At 32.2% G+C, this 21,362-nt stretch overlaps 1 protein-coding gene across 3 annotated transcripts in view; it reads left to right on the plus strand.

Moving 5' to 3' along the window:
- LOC143224681 (tight junction protein ZO-3-like) overlaps positions 1-21,362 on the plus strand; it is an 89,788-nt gene that overhangs the window by 16,559 nt on the left and 51,867 nt on the right. The window contains exons 2-9 of one of the 3 annotated variants that reach the window (XM_076452840.1): positions 54-95; positions 8,313-8,437; positions 9,062-9,164; positions 11,808-11,895; positions 14,298-14,401; positions 14,490-14,637; positions 16,388-16,474; positions 18,448-18,499. In XM_076452840.1, coding sequence (XP_076308955.1) covers positions 54-95; positions 8,313-8,437; positions 9,062-9,164; positions 11,808-11,895; positions 14,298-14,401; positions 14,490-14,637; positions 16,388-16,474; positions 18,448-18,499 — 749 coding nt within the window. Of the gene's footprint in view, positions 1-53; positions 96-8,298; positions 8,438-9,061; positions 9,165-11,807; positions 11,896-14,297; positions 14,402-14,489; positions 14,638-16,387; positions 16,475-18,447; positions 18,500-21,362 lie in introns of all 3 variants that reach the window. The other 2 variants (XM_076452842.1, XM_076452841.1) reach the window with 2 other exon arrangements.

The following is a 21,362-nucleotide window of genomic DNA, read 5'->3' on the forward strand; positions in this document are numbered from 1 at the left end:
ACACTAAGCACAAGTTCTTTTCTTGAGTAATTTCAGTTTTGTTTTGTTTTCAGAGTGGAGTAACGTGGGAACATCACTGGGTGACTATAAACCGGGCAAGTCTTTTGTTCTACGTCGTTTGAAACATACTTTGTCTTATTTTTAATCTTTGGTTAAGATATCTAAAGATAACTTTTCTTAATCCTATAAGAATAATACATCTGCTCCTCCACCCCCATTAGTAGCACAGCGGTATGTTTGCAGATTTATAGTGCTAGATATCGGGTTTCAATACCCATGATAGGCAAAGCACAGATAGCACATTGTGTAACTTTGTATTTAACTTCAAACAAACAGGCAATATGTTTATGAAAGTATAAAAACGAAATTATTGGTAAAGTATTTAGCTAATTTATTTTTACATTCTACCTTATCGTATAATAAGGCCTAACTTATGATGTTTTTATTTATAAAGAATTATTTTGATGCCCCTTAAAACGTAACAATGAAATTGTATGGAATTGCTTAAGCCTAGCTGTTAACGACTATCATTTCAGGATTCGATACTAATCATCCAATCTAATCCAAGTTTTTAGTTACGTATTGCAAAATGGTCGGTTCATTTTTGTTTAATAATTATTTCTTAAAAGACATCAAGCTATTTGCTATTGGTATTGCAAACTAGGTTTTAAAAACTGTATACTTCTGAAGCGAGAATATATATATATATATACATTTACAAATCACAACTGAAATGTAGCAGGTTGAAAATTATCTCTTACGAAAATAAAAATGTTCCTTATTAACTTTTGAAAAACTTTATTGAGAAATTGTTTGAAAATAGTTGAATATTTCACACATTAAGTAGAGTTATGTATGTCATATACATTAGATGTAGTTGTGGATATTTCACACATTAAGTAGAGTTATGTATGTTATATACATTAGGTGTAGTTGTGGGTATTTCACATATTAGAAACAGTTATGTATGTTATACATTAGGTGCAGTTGTGGGTATTTCACATATTAGAAACAGTTATGTATACATGTAGTTGTGGATATTTCACACATTAAGTAGAGTTATGTATGTTATATACATGAGGTGTAGTTGTGGATATTTCACATATTAGAAGTAGTTATGTATGTTATATACATTAGATGTAGTTGTGGATATTTCACATACTAAGTAGAGTTATATATGTTATATACATGAGGTGTAGTTGTGGATATTTCACATATTAGAAAATAGTTATGAATGTCATATACATCAGGTATTTATGTAGTTGTGGATATTTCACATATTAGAAAGAGTTATGTATGTTATATACATTAGGTGTAGTTGTGGATATTTCACACATTAAGTAGAGTTATGTATGTTATATACATTAGGTGTAGTTCTGGGTATTTCACATATTAGAAACAGTTATGTATGTTATATACATTAGGTGTAGTTGTGGATATTTCACATATTGAAAACAGTTATGTATGTTATATACATTAGGTGAAGTTGTAGATATTTCACATATTAGAAGTAGTTATGAATGTTATATATATTACATGTAGTTGTGGATATTTCTCATATTAGAAAGAGTTATGTATGTTATATACGTTAGGTGTAGTTGTGGATATTTCACATACTAAGTAGAGTTATGTATGTTATATACATTAGGTATAGTTGTGGGTATTTCACACATTAAGTAGAGTTATGTATGTTATATACATTAGGTGTATTTGTGGATATTTCACATATTAGAAACAGTTATGTATGTTATATACATTAGATGTAGTTGTGGATATTTCACACACTAAGTAGAGTTATATATGTTATATACATGAGGTGTAGTTGTGGATATTTCACATATTAGAAATAGTTATGAATGTCATATACATTACATGTAGTTGTGGATATTTCTCATATTAGAAAGAGTTATGTATGTTATATACATTAGGTGTAGTTGTGGATATTTCACACATTAAGTAGAGTTATGTATGTTATATACATTAGGTGTAGTTCTGGGTATTTCACATATTAAAAAGAGTTATGTATGTTATATACGTTAGGTGTAGTTGTGGATATTTCACACATTAGAAAGAGTTACGAAAGTTATATAAATTAGGTGTAGTTGTGGATATTTCACACATTAAATAGAGTTATGTATGTTATATACATTAGGTGCAGTTGTGGGTATTTCACATATTAGAAACAGTTATGTATGTTATATACATTAGATGTAGTTGTGGGTATTTCACATATTAGAAAGAGTTATGTATGTTATATACATTAGGTGTAGTTGTGGGTATTTCACATATTAGAAAGAGTTATGTATGTTATATACATTAGGTGTAGTTGTGGATATTTCACATATTAAAACAGTTATGTATGTTATATACATTAGAGGTAGTTGTGAATATTTCACACATTAAGTAGAGTTATGTATGTTATATACATGAGGTGTAATTATGGATATTTCACACATTAAGTAGAGTTATGTATGTTATATACATTAGGTGTAGTTCTGGGTATTTCACATATTAAAAAGAGTTATGTATGTTATATACGTTAGGTGTAGTTGTGGATATTTCACATATTAGAAAGAGTTACGAAAGTTATATAAATTAGGTGTAGTTGTGGATATTTCACACATTAAATAGAGTTATGTATGTTATATACATTAGGTGTAGTTGTGGGTATTTCACATATTAAAAAGAGTTATGTATGTTATATACGTTAAGTGTAGTTGTGGATATTTCACATATTAGAAACAGTTATGTATGTTATATACATTAGATGTAGTTGTGGGTATTTCACATATTAAAAAGAGTTATGTATGTTATATACGTTAGGTGTAGTTGTGGATATTTCACATATTAGAAAGAGTTATGAATGTTATATAAATTAGGTGTAGTTGTGGATATTTCACAAATTAAGTAGAGTTATGTATGTTATACACATTAGGTGCAGTTGTGGGTATTTCACATATTAGAAAGAGTTATGTATGTTATATATATTAGGTGTAGTTGTGGATATTTCACATATTAGTTACAGTTATGTATGTTATATACATTAGATGTAGTTGTGGATATTTCACACATTAAGTAGAGAGCCATGTATGTTATATACATGAGGTGTAATTGTGGGTATTTCACATATTAGAAAGAGTTATGTATGTTATATACATTAGGTGTAGTTGTGGATATTTCACATATTAGTTACAGTTATGTATGTTATATACATTAGATGTAGTTGTGGATATTTCACACATTAAGTAGAGTTATGTATGTTATATACATGAGGTGTAATTGTGGGTATTTCACATATTAGAAAGAGTTATGTATGTTATATACATTAGGTGTAGTTGTGGATATTTCACATATTAGAAGTAGTTATGAATGTTATATACATTACATGTAGTTGTGGATATTTCACATATTAGAAATAGTTATGAATGTTATATACATTAGATGTAGTTGTGGATATTTCACACATTAAGTAGAGTTATGTATGTTATATACATTAGGTGTAGTTGTGGTATTTCACATATTAGAAAGAGTTATGTATGTTATATACATTAGGTGTAGTTGTGGATATTTCACATATTAGAAACAGTTATGTATGTTATATACATTAGATGTAGTTGTGGATATTTCACACATTAAGTAGAGTTATGTATGTTATATACATGAGGTGTAATTGTGGGTATTTCACATATTAGAAAGAGTTATGTATGTTATATACATTAGGTGTAGTTGTGGATATTTCACATATTAGAAATAGTTATGAATGTTATATACATTACATGTAGTTGTGGATATTTCACATATTAGAAATAGTTATGAATGTTATATACATTACATGTAGTTGTGGATATTTCACATATTAGAAATAGTTATGAATGTTATATACATTAGGTGTAGTTGTGGATATTTCACACATTAAGTAGAGTTATGTATGTTATATACATTAGGTGTAGTTGTGGATATTTCACACATTAAGTAGAGTTATGTATGTTACATACATTAGGTGTAGTTGTGGGTATTTCACACATTAGAAAGAATTATGTATGTTATATACATTAGGTGTAGTTGTGGGTATTTCACACATTAAGTAGAGTTATGTATGTTACATACATTAGGTCTAGTTGTGGGTATTTCACACATTAAGTAGAGTTATGTATGTTACATATATTAGGTCTAGTTGTGGGTATTTCATATATTAGAAAGAGTTATGTATGTTATATACATTAGGTCTAGTTGCGGGTTTTCACATGTTAGAAAGAGTTATGAGTATTTCATAAATTACCTATTTTCGTGCACATTCAACATGTCCAATGGAAAATCGACATCTATAGCAAATCTCCTGCTCACACTCTTGCTTTGAGCTATTTTCTTGCCAGTTATATTGTAATTTATGTCGTATTTTGGGTATTGTCCTTTCATCTAGATGAAGAATCTCTCTTTCGTTTTCTTTCCTTCTAAGATGTCACCTTCCAGGCTGCTATTTCATATGACAGTATGCCCAGAAAAGCTCTGTTTTCTCGTATGTGTAAGATCTAATAACCTCTTCTCAGGTCATGCCAGTATGTCTACTGGCCATGACAAATACGCGAAAATTGATTTATTTCTTTTTGGTAATGTCCAAAGATTCCCTGAATTCTTCTGAAACACCAAGTTCAAATGTCTCACTTAGTCTTTCATATTCCTTCTGCAGCACCATATTTGTATAAAGAAATCGCGTTAACATGAAGCAGAGCACCCGAATCTTCAGACTGGATGGTAGGGTTAACATGAAGCATAGCACCCGAATCTTCAGACTGGATGGTAGGGTTAACATGAAGCATAGCACCCGAATCTTCAGACTGGGTGGTAGGGTTAACATGAAGCAGACCACCCAAATCTTCAGACTGCGTGGTAGGGTTAACATGAAGCATAGCACCCGAAACTCCAGACTGCGTGGTAGGGTTAGCATGAAGCAGAGCACCCGAATCTTCAGACTGCGTGGTAGGGTTAGCATGAAGCATAGCACCCGAATCTTCAGACTGGGTGGTAGGGTTAACATGAAGCAGAGCACCCTAATCTTCAGACTGGGTGGTAGGATTAACATGAAGCAGAGCACCCGAATCTTCAGACTGGGTGGTTGGGTTAACATGAAGCAGAGCACCCTAATCTTCAGACTGGTTACTAGGGTTAACATGAAGCAGAACACCCGAATCTTCAGACTGCGTGGTAGGGTTAACATGAAGCAGAGCACCCGAATCTTCAGACTACGTGGTAGGGTTAACATGATAACATGAAGCAGAGCACCCGAATCTTCAAACTACGTGGTAGGGTTAACATGAAGCAGAGCACCCGAATCTCCAGACTGCGTGGTAGGGTTAACATGAAGCAGAGCACCCAAATCTTCAGACTGGGTGGTAGGTTCTTATCCCTCAACATCTTATCAAATATTAAGATGTTATTTCCTGCAAACTCTAGAATTCTCCTTATCTCTTGGCGCCAGTTTTTTACTTCTGTTGATAACAGCTTTATCATTCACAATCAGAGTTACTTTAGTTAGTCTTTCGTTATTAGCATAACTTTTGTTTTCTTTTTGTTCAGAAGTAGTCGTTTTTCTCTGTTCTGATCCTTAACATTTGTTCAATTGTCTGCGCAAAAGGATGTAGACGACATCTAAATATTGTCACCTGAAGCCCATCGATATAAATATCTTCCGTATTGTACATTATGTTCATTGTGTAAATTGTACTTATTAAGTGGCATCGTATCTGATACAATGCTGGATATTATACTGTTCCATATTGCAATGTTTTAACCTGACTCCCACTTCTTCACCTCTAAACTTATTATGAAAGAACTTAATCAAATTATGTGACATTACATATTTTTATCTGATATCTTGTTGAATATTAAACCATTTCATATTGCAATGTTCTAATCTGACTACTGTTTCTTGATCTCTCTATCGGTTGTGAGAGAGCTTGGTCAAGTAAGTTGAGAAATCCCTGATAATTGCAATGTTTCCCACACAAATGTATGTCTGGTGTAACTGAAGGCCTTCACAACGTCACTAAAGCACGTGTGTAACGGCTGGTACATTCTTTGTAGTTTAAAATAATATTCTCAATATTGAAATTTGATCTCTAATTCCTAGTTGGGTAATCTAAGCACCAATACAGATTCACCCTTTTTTAAAGGATAATAAAACTGTCCTTTAATAATCACCTTGTGTTTCATACTTCGTTTCAGCTCTTATGTAAAACTGTGACACCTTCATCACGAACATTTTCGAATATTCCATCAATGGTTTCTAAAGTTCATGTACAGCTCTTCTCTTACTATTTGTCCCCCGCTGGGACAGCTGTAAGTCTACGGATTTACAACTTAAAAAGTTCATGTAAAGCTTTTCTCTTACTATTTGTCCCCCGAGGGCCTGGCATGGCCAAGCGCGTAAGGCGTGCGACTCGTAATCCGAGGGTCGCGGGTTCGCGCCCGCGTCGCGCTAAACATGCTCGCCCTCCCAGCCGTGGGGGCGTATAATATGACGGTCAATCCCACTATTCGTTGGTAAAAGAGTAGCCCAAGAGTTGGCGGTGGGTGGTGATGACTAGCTGCCTTCCATCTAGTCTTACACTGCTAAATTAGGGACGGCTAGCACAGATAGCCCTCGAGTAGCTTTGTGCGAACTTCCAAAAAAACAAACAAACAAAACAAAATGTGTCCCCCGCTGGGACAGCTATAAGTCTACGGATTTACAACTTAAAAAGTTCATGTAAAGCTTTTCGCTTACTATTTGTTCCCCTCTGGAACAGATGTAAGTCTACGGACTTACAACTTAATAACTTCATGTAAAGCTTTTCGCTTACTATTTGTCCCCCGCTAGAACAGCTGTAAGTCTATGGATTTACAACGCTAAAATCAGGGGTTCGATTTCCCACGGTAGACACAGCAGATAGCTCGATGTGGTTTTGCTATCAGAAAAATACACACACACACTCTTGGTATTTAATCTTGTTTCTATCTCGTCTGTTTTTATCTTGGCCTCTGTTGGTGCCTCATTGTCTGCTGAAGACATTGTCTTCTTTGTAGTGTTACTGTTTCTCTGAATGACTTCGTTCTTGATCCGGACTGTACCGATTTTTAGTTTTAGTTTTCTTCTTCTCGAAGTATACTCTTTTTCGGTTCCCACTGTTCACTGGAGTTATTTGAAGGTACATATATCAAAGGACCTGTTCATGGCTGAGAAGATACATAATAGATGGTCAGCCAGATAACGGTTTTCAGCAGCATGACTTTGTGTTGGAAGAGGTAATATCATCTCCACAGGAACGATACTTTCATTTTTGTACCATGTTATTTTCTCTCCATCTACCTGGGCATGATTTATAGTTAGAAAATGTGGACCAAAGCCTTCATATCTATTGCAGTCTTTGCTAATACAAAAGGTAATTCCAAACTACCCTGGTAAGATATTTTAGAAGTTTAGAATTTGACTCTGCAACTCGATTAGCCTGCATTGACATTGTAGGTGAGCGTGGTGTTATAAAGGTTGGAATCAAAACCCTCAAACATCCTTTGATTAGAAAGGAACAAATTCGGTGATGTTACTTGTAATTCACACATTATAATATAGAAATGAATATTTCACACATTAATTACAGTATTGGGTGCTTCATACATAAATTATAGAAAGAGATAATTCAGACATTAGCTTTAGAACTAAGTATTTCAATGCATTAACTTTGTAAACGACATTTCAGATATTAACTGTAGTAAATAATACTTAACACAATAATTATAGTAATGGGTACCTCACAACTTAATTATAAGGATGGGTACTCACACAGTAACTATATTTATAGGCATTTGATACAATGGCCCGGCATGGCCAAGCGTGTTAAGGCGTGTGACTCGTAATCTGAAGGTCGTGGATTCGCATCCCCGTCGCACCAAACATGTCTTGCCCTCTCAGCCGTGAGGGTGTTATAATGTGACGGTCAATCGCATTATTCGTTGGTAAAAGAGTAGCCAAAGAGTTGGCGGTGGGTGGTGATGACTAGTCTTACACTGCTAAATTAGGGACGGCTAGCACAGATAGCTCTTGAGTAGCTTTGTGCGAAATAAAAAACACACACACACATTTGATACCCCAGCTTTAGCTAGTAGTATTTCACACATTAATTATAGTAATGTGTACTTAATACAATAAACATAGTAACATTAATGATAGTAATAGACATTTCACATATTAGATCAGAATGTGTACTTCACACATTAACAGATACTTAGCTCATGAGTTACAACTATGATAATTTCAAACATTAGTGATGGTTGTACAGGTTCCTGGATATGGGTTTGGAATTGCAGTAAGTGGCGGTAGAGACAATCCACACTTTGCTACTGGAGACCCGTCTATTGTTATTTCAGATGTTTTGAAAGCTGGACCCGCAGAACGGAGGTTGCAGTAAGTATAATTGATGGTGTTTCATGTTTTCTGGCATGATTCTCTTAAAACATTACAAGTGGCTTTCTTTAAATTTATAGTAGTTTTTATTTCATTGAAACAGCTTAAAAATATATATGTGTGTCCTGATAGCAAGAATTCTTCAGTTATACAGTGAAATATATTTAAAAAAGTGAGATGATTTTAGATGTGAATAAAATCATTATTGTCTTCTGTTATTAGATCTCTTTCTCTAGTAGTAGTTTCCTTTAGATAAAGACGTACACTAATACATGTTATTGTATATGGTTATTTGGAGTTAAGATATAACTCTGTTTTTTTTTAATGGATTTACTTCATCTCTTGTTGTACTTTATCTAAATCTACTAGTTTTTAAACTGTTTATCTGGTATTTCTATGAAAAAAACGGTGTGAACTAAATAGTTACAAAAGAAAAACTGCTTTTAATTATTAATAATTTCTATAGAATTATAAATCAATTTTTGTTAAACTTTGACAATAAACATATTTGATAATGATAGGCATAAAGTAGTTTCAGGAAAATGGAAAATATAATAAATTGTAAATAATCAAATAAAGAAAATTATCTTTCACTGACATACAAAAATATTGAATAATTTATAGGGTGAATGATAGAGTCATTAGCGCAAATGGAATCTCACTAGAAAATGTAGAATATTCAACAGCAGTCCAGATTCTTAAAGATTGTGGAAATATGGTTAATTTGGTAAGGAAATACTTATACAAAATATTATTTTAAAATGTATAGTGTTATATGTACTGTTAGTCCTCATTTTTGTATTCATATGTACAAGTAAGCTAATTATGTTTATTTAAGTTCAAATACTATATGTTTTGAGGCTGTTGTTCTACTCTTGGTGTGCTATTGTTTTCATCCAATCATTATATAAATAATTACTCACAGGTCTTTGCTAGAAAAGGTTTATGATATATATATATATATACAGACTGTCCAGAAGAACTGCCTATTCTTGGATATAACATTTTCTCCTAGTTTTTGAATAAGAATGGTAAAGTATGCACATAGTTTAATATTAAATCAGAACAAAACCAACAGAAAGTTTAATCACACCATTATTTACCAACCCAGTGCAGTTTCCCATTAAGAACAGTGTGGATAACAATAACATTTTATGTACACGTATCTTACACAGGCTGCTTTCTTTCTGTATCACAACACCCGAAACCAGCTGTGTCCCAACATGCACATTTTCAGTCATGCCACTATTTGTGCTAGTCTAAGTAAAAATGAAAAATCATGAATATAGACTGAAGTATTACATCATAAAAATATATGATGCTTAAAAAGATGGCCTGATGAGCTCTATATAATGATACAAGATAGTTAAAATATCAAAATACATTCATTTCGATATAATAGTATATAGAAAATAATAAAGAATGATGAAATTCTAATGACAGTAAAACCTGTCTAAGGTGGAATCGCACGGGTCCGAGTAAAGTTTTCGGCTTAATAAGGTTTTCCGGCTTAGACTGTGAACATGCCTTTCCTTAATTTTATATAATTTTTGAGCGGAACGTTATACTTCTTGACTCAAGGGAAGTAAGACGTTTGTGAATATAGTTGTGATACTGTTTATGTTATATTTATTAAAAAAAGAACAAAAATAGCCATTCCAAATACACATAAGTACACAAAATCTTAATCAAATTTATTTGAAGAAAGTGTCCAATTTCAACTGTTTCGTCTTTTTTAATGGACTTTCTCTTGCAGTTAAAAGAGAACAATTCTACGGCCTTTTCATGAAGTTCATTTTCTCCCCTTCATTTTTGCATACAATTTGATAGCGTTAATATAACTTAACACTTGCGATGAAGTAGGAATTTCTATTTCTTCACCATCTTTTCCATTTTGTTCATCTTCTGAATCTCTCACACTGTTATCATTTTATCATCCAATAAAACACTTGTCATCCACACTTTATTATTCGCATTCCTTAAATTTTGGAAACAGCGCAAATTTTTACTTTTACCTGTAACCCACGGTAAATTTTCCCTAAATTTTTAAATTAGAGAAGATAGAAATTTATTTTTTTCGTGAGAATTATTTGAAGAGTAGAATTTTGCACTTAAAAGACAAATATATTTCAAGAAATCATGAATCTAATTTAACTGGAAAAATAATGACGACAGAAAAAAAAACAGAATATATCTAACCAATACTTAATACAACAAACTGTCCAAGAATTTATTAATATTTAAACAAATTGTTAATTAAACAAGAATTTATTAATAAATAAAGAAATCATTAATTAAATAAGATATTAATATTTAATCAAAAACATCTTTTCTGCCTTATTCGAGTTGGGCCCGACATGGTCAAGCATGTTAAGGCGTTCGACTCGTAATCCGAGGGTCGCGGGTTCGAATCCCGATCGCACCAAAGATGCTCGCCCTTTCAGCCGTAGGTGCGTTATAATGTGACGGTCAATCCCACTATTCGTTGGCGGTGGGTGGTGATGACTAGCTGCCTTCCCTCTAGTCTTACACTGCTAAATTAGGGACGGATAGCGCAGATAGCCCTCGAGTAGCTTTACACGAAATTTAAAACAAACAAACAAACAATATTAGAGTTCCAGACCTACTTGTTGATAGATGAGGTGGGTGAAAGATAGTTTCCCAAAGAAAGAAAGAGGTTACTGATCGGAAGCTGGCCACACGTTTGAAAGGGGTTGTGCAACTAAGTGTCGGAATGTAGAGGGCGTGCTTAGATGTTTGAATATATTATTTATTTTATTATTTTTAATATAAGTATAAAGGTGTTCTTCTGTATCGGTTTATTTTGGGCTTAAGTTGTTGTATAAGTAAGGCTTAAAGATAGTTTCACGTCCACGTTACGCAGGTTGCGCCATATAGAGGTCCTTTAAATAAGAGAAGTCTTAATATAATTCTATGTTGATATGTCCGGCTTGTACAGGTTTCCGCCCTATGAAGTTCCCGGCTTAGACAGGTTTTACTGTATTTGTAGGGTGCCCTTACGAAGTATGATACTCCACACGTCGACAATCATATATTACCAGCTTTAACACAGACGTGATGTGTAAATACTGTGGTTACCAGGGTCGACTCTTGTATAATGACAAGTGACCTATACTGTAAGATTGGTTACTTGAATTATGTTATAACTGCCCTAATATAAACTGTATTGTTAGTCAAATGTATTATGTAACAATTAGTTAATAACCTACATCATTATAGGAAAACAAACTTCCATTGTTACCAATTACGTTTAAGCTTAGAAAAATAAACTAAGATGTTGAAAGAATTATGATCATCATGTTTCTTATGAAAATCAGGTTTGTAGCTGATGCAAAGTTTATCTTTCTAGGAAATAATGCGGAGAGTTGTTGTTCCCAGTACCAAAGAAGATGCACAAACAGTGAAGATTACCTTAATAAAAAACAAGAAAAAAGAAGGTAGTGGAATTGTATGTGTTAAGAATGATTAAAAGGACAGGTAGTGGAATTGTATGTGTTAAGAATGATTAAAAGGACAGGTAGTGGAATTGTATGTGTTAAGAATGATTAAAAGGACAGATAGTGGAACTGTATGTGTTAAGAATGATTAAAAGGACAGGTAATAGAACTGTATGTGTTAAGAATGATTAAAAGGACAGGTAGTGGAACTGTATGTGTTAAGAATGATTAAAAGGACAGGTAGTGGAATTGTATGTGTTAAGAATGATTAAAATAACAGGTAATAGAACTGTATGTGTTAAGAATGATTAAAATAACAGGTAATAGAACTGTATGTGTTAAGAATGATTAAAAGGACAGGTAGTGGAATTGTATGTGTTAAGAATGATTAAAAGGACAGGTAGTGGAATTGTATGTGTTAAGAATGATTAAAAGGACAGGTAGTGGAATTGTATGTGTTAAGAATGATTAAAAGGACAGGTAGTGGAATTGTATGTGTTAAGAATGATTAAAATAACAGGTAGTTAATTGTATGTGTTAAGAATGATTAAAATAACAGGTAGTTAATTGTATGTGTTAAGAATGTTTAAAACAAGAAAAGAACAGGTAGTGGAATTATATGTGTTAAGAATGATTAAAAGCCCAGATCATGGTACCATTATTTCTTAACAGCCTGTAGAGTAAAATCTCCTCTATCAGACAGTCTAATCACTCAGATGATGACATCATTATTTATTTCTTAACAGCCTGTACAGAGAAATCTCTACTCATTCAGAAAGTCTAATCACTCAGATCCTACTAAATAAAACAGTTTAATCACTCAGATGGTAAAATCAGTATCCATTAACAATATGAACTCCGTAACTCTATTAAATCACAGAATCTAATCACTCAGGTGGTCGCATCAGTATCCGTTCACAGCCTGGATAATGAGATCCTACTAAATAAAAGAGTTTAATCACTCAGGTTGTAACATCATCATCCATTAACAGTATGAACTCCGTAACCCTATTAAATCAGAGAATCTAATCACTCAGGTGGTCACATCAGTATCCGTTTACAGCGTGGATAATGAGATCCTACTAAATAAAACAGTTTAATCACTCAGATGGTAAAATCAGTATCCATTAACAATATGAACTCCGTAACTCTATTAAATCAGAGAATCTAATCACTCAGGTGGTCGCATCAGTATCCATTTACAGCCTGGATAATGATATCCTACTAAATAAAACAGTCTAATCACTCAGATGGTAAAATCATCATCCATTAACAGTATGAACTCCGTAACCCTATTAAATCAGAGAATCTAATCACTCAGGTGGTCGCATCAGTATTCATTTACAGCCTGGATAATGAGATCCTACTGAATAAAACAGTTTAATCACTCAGGTTGTAACATCAGCATTTGCTAACAGCCTGGACAGTAGAACCCTATTCATGCAGGTTGTAACATCAACCTTCATTAACAGAATGGACACTGAGACCCAACAGTCAATGCCATCACACTTTCTTGACAGTATGATCTGTATGTTAATCTTAACCATTTAACTGTCTTGTTAATCACTGCAGATTATACCACAATTAAGGTTATGATATAACGTTGCTATTAGTATAAGTTAAGTCATTAATTTGAATCATATGATGGTATAATATTTTAGTTATAAGTTTATTGTTGTTTTACCAGATACATGCCAGTTTTGTATATAATCCCACATTTCATTCATATGTATTAAAGGATAAAAATAGTATTTATTTTATCTATTAATAAAAACTGATGGGCCTGGCATGGCCAGGTGGTTAAAGCACTCGACTCATAATCTGAGGGTTGCAGGTTCAAATCCCTGTCCCACCAAACATTCTCGCCCTTTCAGCTGTGGGGGCATTATAAAGTGATGATCAATCCCACAATTCATTGGTAAAAGAGTAGCCCAAGAGTTGGTGGTGGATAAGTAGCTGCCTTCCCTCTTGTGTTACACTGCTAAATTAGGGACAGCTAGCACAGATAGCCCTCATGAAGCATTGTGCAAAGTTCAAAAACAAACAAAAACTGATGATCAACCATATAGTTTTCAAAGTGCGTACATATATGTAAAAATCTATATTTATTTACTTTACTATGTTTCTAAGAATACAATTTAGAAATGTTTTAAAAAACTATTGTAAATTTTAATCAAGATATCCATATTTTTAATATAAGTCAATATGCAGAATTATGTTAATCTGAAAACTTGTATATTAATTGTTACATCCATAAATTGTTATATTACTGAACAGATAGAATTATCATCATCTAAAACATAACTTTGTAATTTCAAACATTTTTAGTGTCTGTAGTTTTTTAGTTTTTAATCAGTTAGTGGACATCATTTATTTTAAGTAACTTTCATTTTGTGTTACAGACTTTGGAATTGTTCTGGGCTGCAAAATTTACATTAAAGAGCTCACCAAGAGACTTCCAGCAGGAAAAGATGGCTTCCTTCAAGAAGGGGATGTTTTGATTAAGGTAGGGAAATAAATGTGAGAGAAATAAATAACTTATATCTTCTTATTATTTAGTGAATAGACACTTTAAAATTGAAATTATTTTTCAGATTAACAACAACAGCACTGAACAACTCAGTATTAAAGAAGCAAAAAAACTGATTGATTCTGCCAAGGAGAAATTACATCTGGTCTTAAAGAGGGAAAGTAAAAAGAATGAAACAAAAATCAGCAGTTTCCAAGAACTGGAGAACAAAGGTAATATATTACACCTTAAAATCTGGCATCATTCACTGGTGAACAAAGGTAATATATTACACTCTAAAATCTGGCATCATTCACTGGAGAACAAAGGTAATATATTACACTCTAAAATCTGGCATCATTCACTGAAGAACAAAGGTAATATATTACACCCTAAAATCTGGCATCATTCACTGAAGAACAAAGGTAATATATTACACCCTAAAATCTGGCATCATTCACTGGAGAACAAAGGTAATATATTACACCCTAAAATCTGGCATCATTCACTGGAGAACAAAGGTAATATATTACACTCTAAAATCTGGCATCATTCACTGAAGAACAAAGGTAATATATTACACCCTAAAATCTGGCATCATTCACTGAAGAACAAAGGTAATATATTACACCCTAAAATCTGGCATCATTCACTGGAGAACAAAGGTAATATATTACACTCTAAAATCTGGCATCATTCACTGGAGAACAAAAGTAATATATTACACCCTAAAATCTGGCATCATTTATTTACATTCCTGTAAATGAACAGAAGGTATTTCAAAGAAAGGAGCATGAGTTGGTGCTCTGATTGTTAGAACTTACAATCCAGCTTCAAATCCATTTGTTACCATCAAATATTACACACAGTGTGAAATGTTGGTGCATTGTAAGAGTCAATTTCTTAGAAAGGATGATGTGTTTTGGGAAAATGTTGATTACATTTCTTCTAGTCAATAATTCAAAATTAAAGACAGAAGCAGATAGCCTTAGTAGCTTTAATAATGAGCACAAAATACAAATTTGTACAGAAACAAAAAAGCATTTTATAATACATTGTAAGAGTTGTTTTAAACTTTTAGCAAGAAGGTTTGGACAAAATGTCTTAACTTATATTCTTAGTTTTGTATGCATTACATAATTTGTCTGTAGCATTATTTCAATTATGCAAGTGCTACTCATCCAAATGATATGTTGATTTAATTGTTTGGAGGCTTTCTATAATAATAATAATAACCCTTGGGGTGAACGTTTCCATTTTTAATAGTTTACATTATCAAAAATATTTGAGAAATGTTTCAAAACAAAATTTCTATATTCTTTTGTTTCAGATTCTTATGATAATTGGCAAAGATTTAATTCTAGTTTACAACATGTCTCAGATATTATTTAGTTAATTTCTATATTCTTTTGTTTCAGATTCTTATGATAATTGGCAAAGATTTAATTCTAGTTTACAACATGTCTCAGATATTATTTAGTTAACATAATTTATTTGATGAAGAATAATTAACTTTCCTATGTCCATGTTCAGTTAAGAAGAAATATGAAATATCTCTATCTTAAAGTTGGACTTCAATGCATGTTTTTTGCTTACTCATCTTAATATCCTACACATAGTGGTAGGTTTGTCTTTTTTTAAGTAAAACTTCGTGTATTGTTAAATATTCTACACGAGATGGTAGGTGTGTCTTCTGTTCAGTAACAAAGTTATACTTTGTTGTTTTCATTGTTGTTAGACGAAAGTAAATGTAATGTCAAATGAAGTGAGTTTTTTTATATGTTGTTATACCAAACAGATAATCCTCGTAATAAATGTTTTGTTTTCAGAGCACACTCATTATGTGCTTGTATGAAAACATACACGTTTTTTAGATTCTATCTCCCTGAAATAATTATAATATCTAATAATTAATTTGATAATAAGCTATAATTGTTAATTGTAAACTTATTGTATATAATTTTTATTATTCTGTACCTTTAGATTCTTCTGACGTTAATTTCGTCAATGTCAGAAGTACGAAACCACAATGGAGTAACCAAAACTTGTATGTACAACCCCCAACACCAGGTTAGTCTCAGTGATGTCCCTAACACTTCAATGTTATTACTTGTTGTTTGTTACAAAGCAGTGCCCCCCATGAGTATCGAAACTTGGTTGCTAATGGTATAAATCTGCAGACGTATACTGTGCCATAATTTGTAATTTTATTGGGGAGCATAATTTTATTGGCTAGTGTTAATAATCACATAACGTCGCAGTAACTATTCTGACACATACTATGTATTAAATCTGTATAATGGAAATATTATATAGAGATTTTAGTAGCGGCTGAACTACTTATAAAACGGCTCTTAATTTGTTTTTGATTTTTAAGTACATACTTTTAACTCGTAACTTCTTCATTTCTCGATGGATTTGAAAAGATCTAATTACAGTTTTGGACCATGAAAGTCAAACTTTTTCAACTGATGTATTTTATCATGACAGAGGTCTCACATATTAGTTTATTTTAATGTGTATGTGTGTTTTCTTATAGCAAAGCCACATCGGGCTTTCTGCTGAGGCCCCCAAGGGGAATCGAACCCCTAATTTTAGCGTTGTAAATCTGTAGACTTATCGTTGTACCAGCGGGGGACGTTTTATTTTAATTCTGCTTAACGAATTTTCGTCTTTTAGAGTAATAAAATCGAATTACATATTTGTGCGCCCCACCCTTTGTATTGCTACCGAACAAAAATATAGATAATAAAGAGAAAACCAAAAACTTATAGATTAATTCACTCTAATCCTGTATAAAAGAATTTCAAGAGCCGAGACTATTGAGGATTCTCTGTTATACTTGTTAGCAGTAGATATTTCAGTATTTTATGCTTATTTTAGTTTTCATGCATGCCATGATTATTTCATATTATTATAATAAAATTTTGTTCAAAATGGAATTGAGATATACGTCTAATCTTTCTCTGATATAAAATCAAACATGTATAACGAGCAGTTAGTCCATCATTTTCTTTGAAAAGAATTATTGAAATTAAACGAGAGAAGAAGGTAACTTTATCATTAATCTGATAGAAAGAATGCGTTGATATGTACTTTAATATCTTGTTTCGCATCATGCCTACTTACAAATAGCGACTTTATTAAATATATCCCCCCTCCCTAGTGGCACAGCGGCATGCCTGCGGATTTACAAAGCTAGAAACCGGGTTTCGATATCTTTAGTTGGCAGAGCACAGACAGCCCAAAGTGTAGCTTTGTGCTTAATTACAAACAATTTAAATGCAAAATCATTTAAAGTCGTTTCTTTAAAGCATAAAGTGTTCACACTTCATTATTGTTTGCCCTTAAGTATAAGTGGTTCGTACACTTTTTGCTTAAATTTTATAGGTGTAATATACAAGTTTCCTGACAATCATTTCTCGTTGCATAAAATTATAATGTATAGTGTTCTTAGTTTTTGTTACAGCTATACAAAATCTCTTAATAAAATGTTATTGTCCAAATCTTATCATGTTTCTGTTTCTTTGAATAGAAATTATCATAATAATTATTGTATACTTTCTTTCATCTTGCCAAAAATCTTATCTTATTCTAAAGTATTTTTATATTTATTATTGATATAAAATTTGATTAAATATTCTGTCCAGGCTTTACGCCTTTTAGCTGTCCATACATCATTGTTTATCGTAAAGTATTTATGTATTTGCTACTGATATAAAATTTGATTAAATATTCTATCTAGGCCTTATGCCTTTCATCTTGCCAAACCTTTTCAACTAACGTACTTCTGTATTTACTATTAATAAAAAAATTAATTAAACACATTCTGTTTAGGCCTTTTTATCCTTATTTATGAAAATCTTTTTATAAAAGCACTAAATGTTTAAAATATTATATTTGAAATAGAACAGTAGTTACAAATATACTATTATTCCCTTCATGTTCAGAGCATAAGAACTTTTTACCAAGCAAAAGATAATATACAAATATCTGTTAACTGTTATACACGTATATTATATATGTGTGTGTAATATTTTCAGGTGATTTTAGAACATTTCCTTTACGCTCCAACTATAAAAATACCTTAACCAGGTAATGCACTTTTCTATTTTACTTCATTGGTGTTCATTATTTTTATACGTTACCTTGTCATATGTTAAACTGTGCTATTATATCTGTGTCACGCGATGTTAGGTCTTTTCTTTAATCACTCTTAGGGATTAATTTTATTAGTATTAACCATAAAGAGGGGGCAGAGACCAAAGTATCCCTAATATGCTTATCATTACCCAAATAAGAAGGTTACCTATTAATGATGTTTAACATATTACTATCATTAGTTCAGAAATACTATAAAACATATCAGTAATGTATTATTTCTCAATATTTAATGTATTGACACCATTAATTATATCAGTAATATATTATTTCTTAATATTGATACGTTAAATATTATTAGTAGTGCCCGGCATGGCGGAACGCGTTAGGCGTGCGACTCGTAATCCGAGTTTGTATCCCAGTCGCGCTAAACATGCTCGCCCTTTCAGCCGTGGGGGCGTTATAAAGTGACGATCAATCCCACTATTCGTTGGTACAAGAGTAGCCCAAGAGTTGGGGGTGGGTGGTGATGAGTAGCTGCTTTCCCTCTAGTCTTACACTGCAAAATTAGGAACGGCTCAGGTTTCTCCTCCTGGTTGGGGGTTGTGCAGTAGGCTAACAATCTGCTCACTTAAAAAACCAGCCTATTAATGAATCCGCAAGCGATTGCGGCCCTATGTTCCTTCATGGAATCGAGTGGCATAATAATAATAAAATAAATATTATTAGTATGTTTTATTTCTTCATATTTAACGTATTAATATCATTACTTTTAGAAATACCTATACAATATACTAATAATGTTTTATTTCTTCCTATTTAATGTATTAATATCACAATATCACTAGTTTTGGAAATACTTGTGAAACATACTAATGTTTTATTTCTTCATATTTTGCTTATTAATATCATTGCTTTTAAAAATGTGTACAAAACAAACTATTAATGTTTTATTTCTTCATATTTCACGTATTAATATTATTACTTATGGAAATACGTGAAAATCATACTAATATTTTATTTCTTCGCATTTAACCTATCAATATCACAAGTTTTAGAAATACATGTAAAACATACTAATTTTTAATTTCTTCATACTTAACGTAGTGATATCATTACCGTTAAAATATGTATAAAACAGACTAATAATGTTTTATTTCATCATACTTAACGTATTAATATCATTACTTTTAGAAATACGTGTAAAACGTCCTAATAATGTTTTATTTCTTAATATTTAATGTATTAATATCACTACTTTTAGAAATATGTATAAAACATACTAATAATGTTAATTTCTTCCTGCTTATCATTACTTTTAGTGATATGTATAAAACATACTCATAATTTGTTTGTCTTCATACTTAACACTCCTACGAAAATTGGGGCCTAATAGGCCCCAGAGCAACTTGAAAGGTTATTAATATTAGGCTAATAATTTTGTATTTAAATGAAATTGCCATTAACTGACCCTATCCCTTTATATTTTAAGGAGCAATAATATTTTGACTTTTCAGACATTTGCGAAATAATATTTAAAAAAATTTTTTAAACATCCACTAAGGGTATTTTGGGGCCTGTTAGACCCCAGATCAAAAAACATAAAAATGACTTTATTTATTTCCTGAATAATTCTAGAACAGGCCTGGGCAACCGAAAAAAGCAAATTATAGTAAAAATATATTAAGTTTACAACTTCTTTTCAAAAGATGGATATTTAGGATAATAACTCTACTCCAACAATAATTTTAGACGGTCCTGATTATTGCCTAGTTTGCCCACGCCTGTTCTAGAACATTCTAGAAACTTTACAGAAGTATTTAGAATAATCTAGAATATTCTTGAAGCTTCTAGAATATTCTAGAAGAATCCACAAATCCTATATATATAGGAGCTGAAATCTTCAAACCGTGTCAAAAATGATATCTCTTGATGAAGCTGTACATTTACTGACAAAACCATCCGACGATAAAAGTGAACATGATAATGTCGAAGACTACTTTGAAAGTTGTGATGATGATCCTTCTGAAGCCAAAAATGATGAACAAATCGCGCCGTACCCCTCTGAAAGTGAAGAAAGTAATCAAGAAGATCTTACTACGATGCCAGTGAACGAACTTTTGTCCAAAGATAAGAATTTTAGTTATTCAACAACACCTTCAAGGATCAACAGGAGAACCGCAGCTCTCAATATATTCAATGGGAACCCAGGAATTACAAGGCAAGCTGCTCCAAGAGTCTCCACACCATTCGAAACATTCAAAATTTTCATTTCTGATAATATGATGGAAGAGATCATTCACTCAACAAACACCGTCATGAAAGAACCAATTTTTGAAGAAGACCTCTGGAAATGGATTGCAGCTAATCTTTTCCTTGGAATAAGCAAATCCAAAAATGCATCGATAGACGAAATGTTTTCAACCGAATTCGGTTTGCCATTTTTGCGAAAACTGATTACACAAGACAAATTCAAAAAAATCTGCTCAAAAATCAGATTTGACATTCACTCTCAAAGAAATAGAGAAATCAAAGATGCCGCCATCTCTGGAGTCTGGAATTTTTTCATTGAAAATTGCAAAAACAGTTACAACCCAAGCGAATACCTGACAGTGAATGAACAACTATGTAACTTCAAAGGAAGAGTTGGCTTCAGAACATACATTCCGACAAAGCCAGGCAAATACAGAATAAAGATTTGGTGCCTAACAGATGCAAAGACAAGTTACTTCCTCAACGCTCAAATTTATACTGGAAAGGTTGGAAATACGACAGAAACAAATCAAGGAGAAAGAATAGTCAGAGAACTGAGTCAGCCATCTCTTGGAAAAGGAAGGACAATAACGACAGATAATTT

This window comes from Tachypleus tridentatus, chromosome 9 (genome assembly GCF_004210375.1).
Source record: "Tachypleus tridentatus isolate NWPU-2018 chromosome 9, ASM421037v1, whole genome shotgun sequence".
In the NCBI taxonomy this organism is placed as follows: Eukaryota; Metazoa; Arthropoda; class Merostomata; order Xiphosura; family Limulidae; genus Tachypleus; species Tachypleus tridentatus.